This window comes from Myotis brandtii, unplaced genomic scaffold (assembly GCF_000412655.1).
Source record: "Myotis brandtii unplaced genomic scaffold, ASM41265v1 scaffold139, whole genome shotgun sequence".
In the NCBI taxonomy this organism is placed as follows: domain Eukaryota; kingdom Metazoa; phylum Chordata; class Mammalia; order Chiroptera; family Vespertilionidae; genus Myotis; species Myotis brandtii.
This window is the reverse complement of record NW_005354965.1, coordinates 1,517,303-1,518,053: the sequence shown is the minus strand read 5'-3', so window position 1 is coordinate 1,518,053 and position 751 is coordinate 1,517,303. Positions and strand designations below refer to the sequence as shown.

General features: G+C 65.1%; 1 protein-coding gene across 1 annotated transcript in view; it reads right to left on the bottom strand.

Moving 5' to 3' along the window:
• Window positions 1-751, bottom strand: part of ITSN1 (intersectin 1 (SH3 domain protein)) — a 105,973-nt gene that overhangs the window by 18,330 nt on the left and 86,892 nt on the right. Inside the window, exon 30 of the mRNA XM_014535200.1 lies at window positions 64-185. Within this exon, the coding sequence (XP_014390686.1) occupies window positions 64-185 (122 nt within the window). The remainder of the gene's footprint in view (window positions 1-63; window positions 186-751) is intronic.

Below are 751 nucleotides of genomic sequence, written 5' to 3'. Positions count from 1 at the left end.
GCTGCAGGCCCCCTGGCTCCCCTCTGCCAGGGCACCCCCCCGCCGCACCCACACGGCGGTTACCTCGGTGACCAGCTGCAGGTCGTTCACGTAATTCTCCTCCGTGACGATGAGCTCGTGGATGTATCCCTGCCGCTTCCTCTCCGTGGGGGTCAGCATATCCAGGAGGTGGAGGTCGGAGCACCCTGGAAAACACACCATCGGGACGATTTAGGTCAAGCCTGGGGGGGCCAGCTCCGCAGTGAGGACCCCGGGGCTCGAAGCTGCTGGGCCGTGGCCTCACTCTCAGGTGCGGTGTGTTGACATGTGTCCGTCCCACCCACCCCAACCCCGAAAATATGTTCAAGTCCCAACCCTGGCACGGGGGGTGACCTTGTTTGGAACTAGGAGTGTGACCTTGCAGACGGCCTGCAGTTCAGATGAGCTCACACTCAATCAGTGCAGGCCCCAGTCCAACGCCCCTGTGTCCGCACAAGAAGACACGACAGACAGACAGGGCGCCCTGGACGTCGGAGGCAGGGACGAGGCAGGGACGAGCCAGGACGCCAGCAGCCAGGGCGGGGGGCCTGGCACGCCTTCTCCCCGGAGCCTGCGGAGGACAGGCCCTGCCTGCACCTGACTGTGGACTTCTCGTGTCCAGCCCTGGGAGGTATCCGTTCCTGTTGTCTCAGGCCAGGCCATGCCACCAGCTGTGGTCATCTGTCACCACAGCGTCAGCCGGCCCCGCAGGCGCACTGCTGCCCCCAAAGCC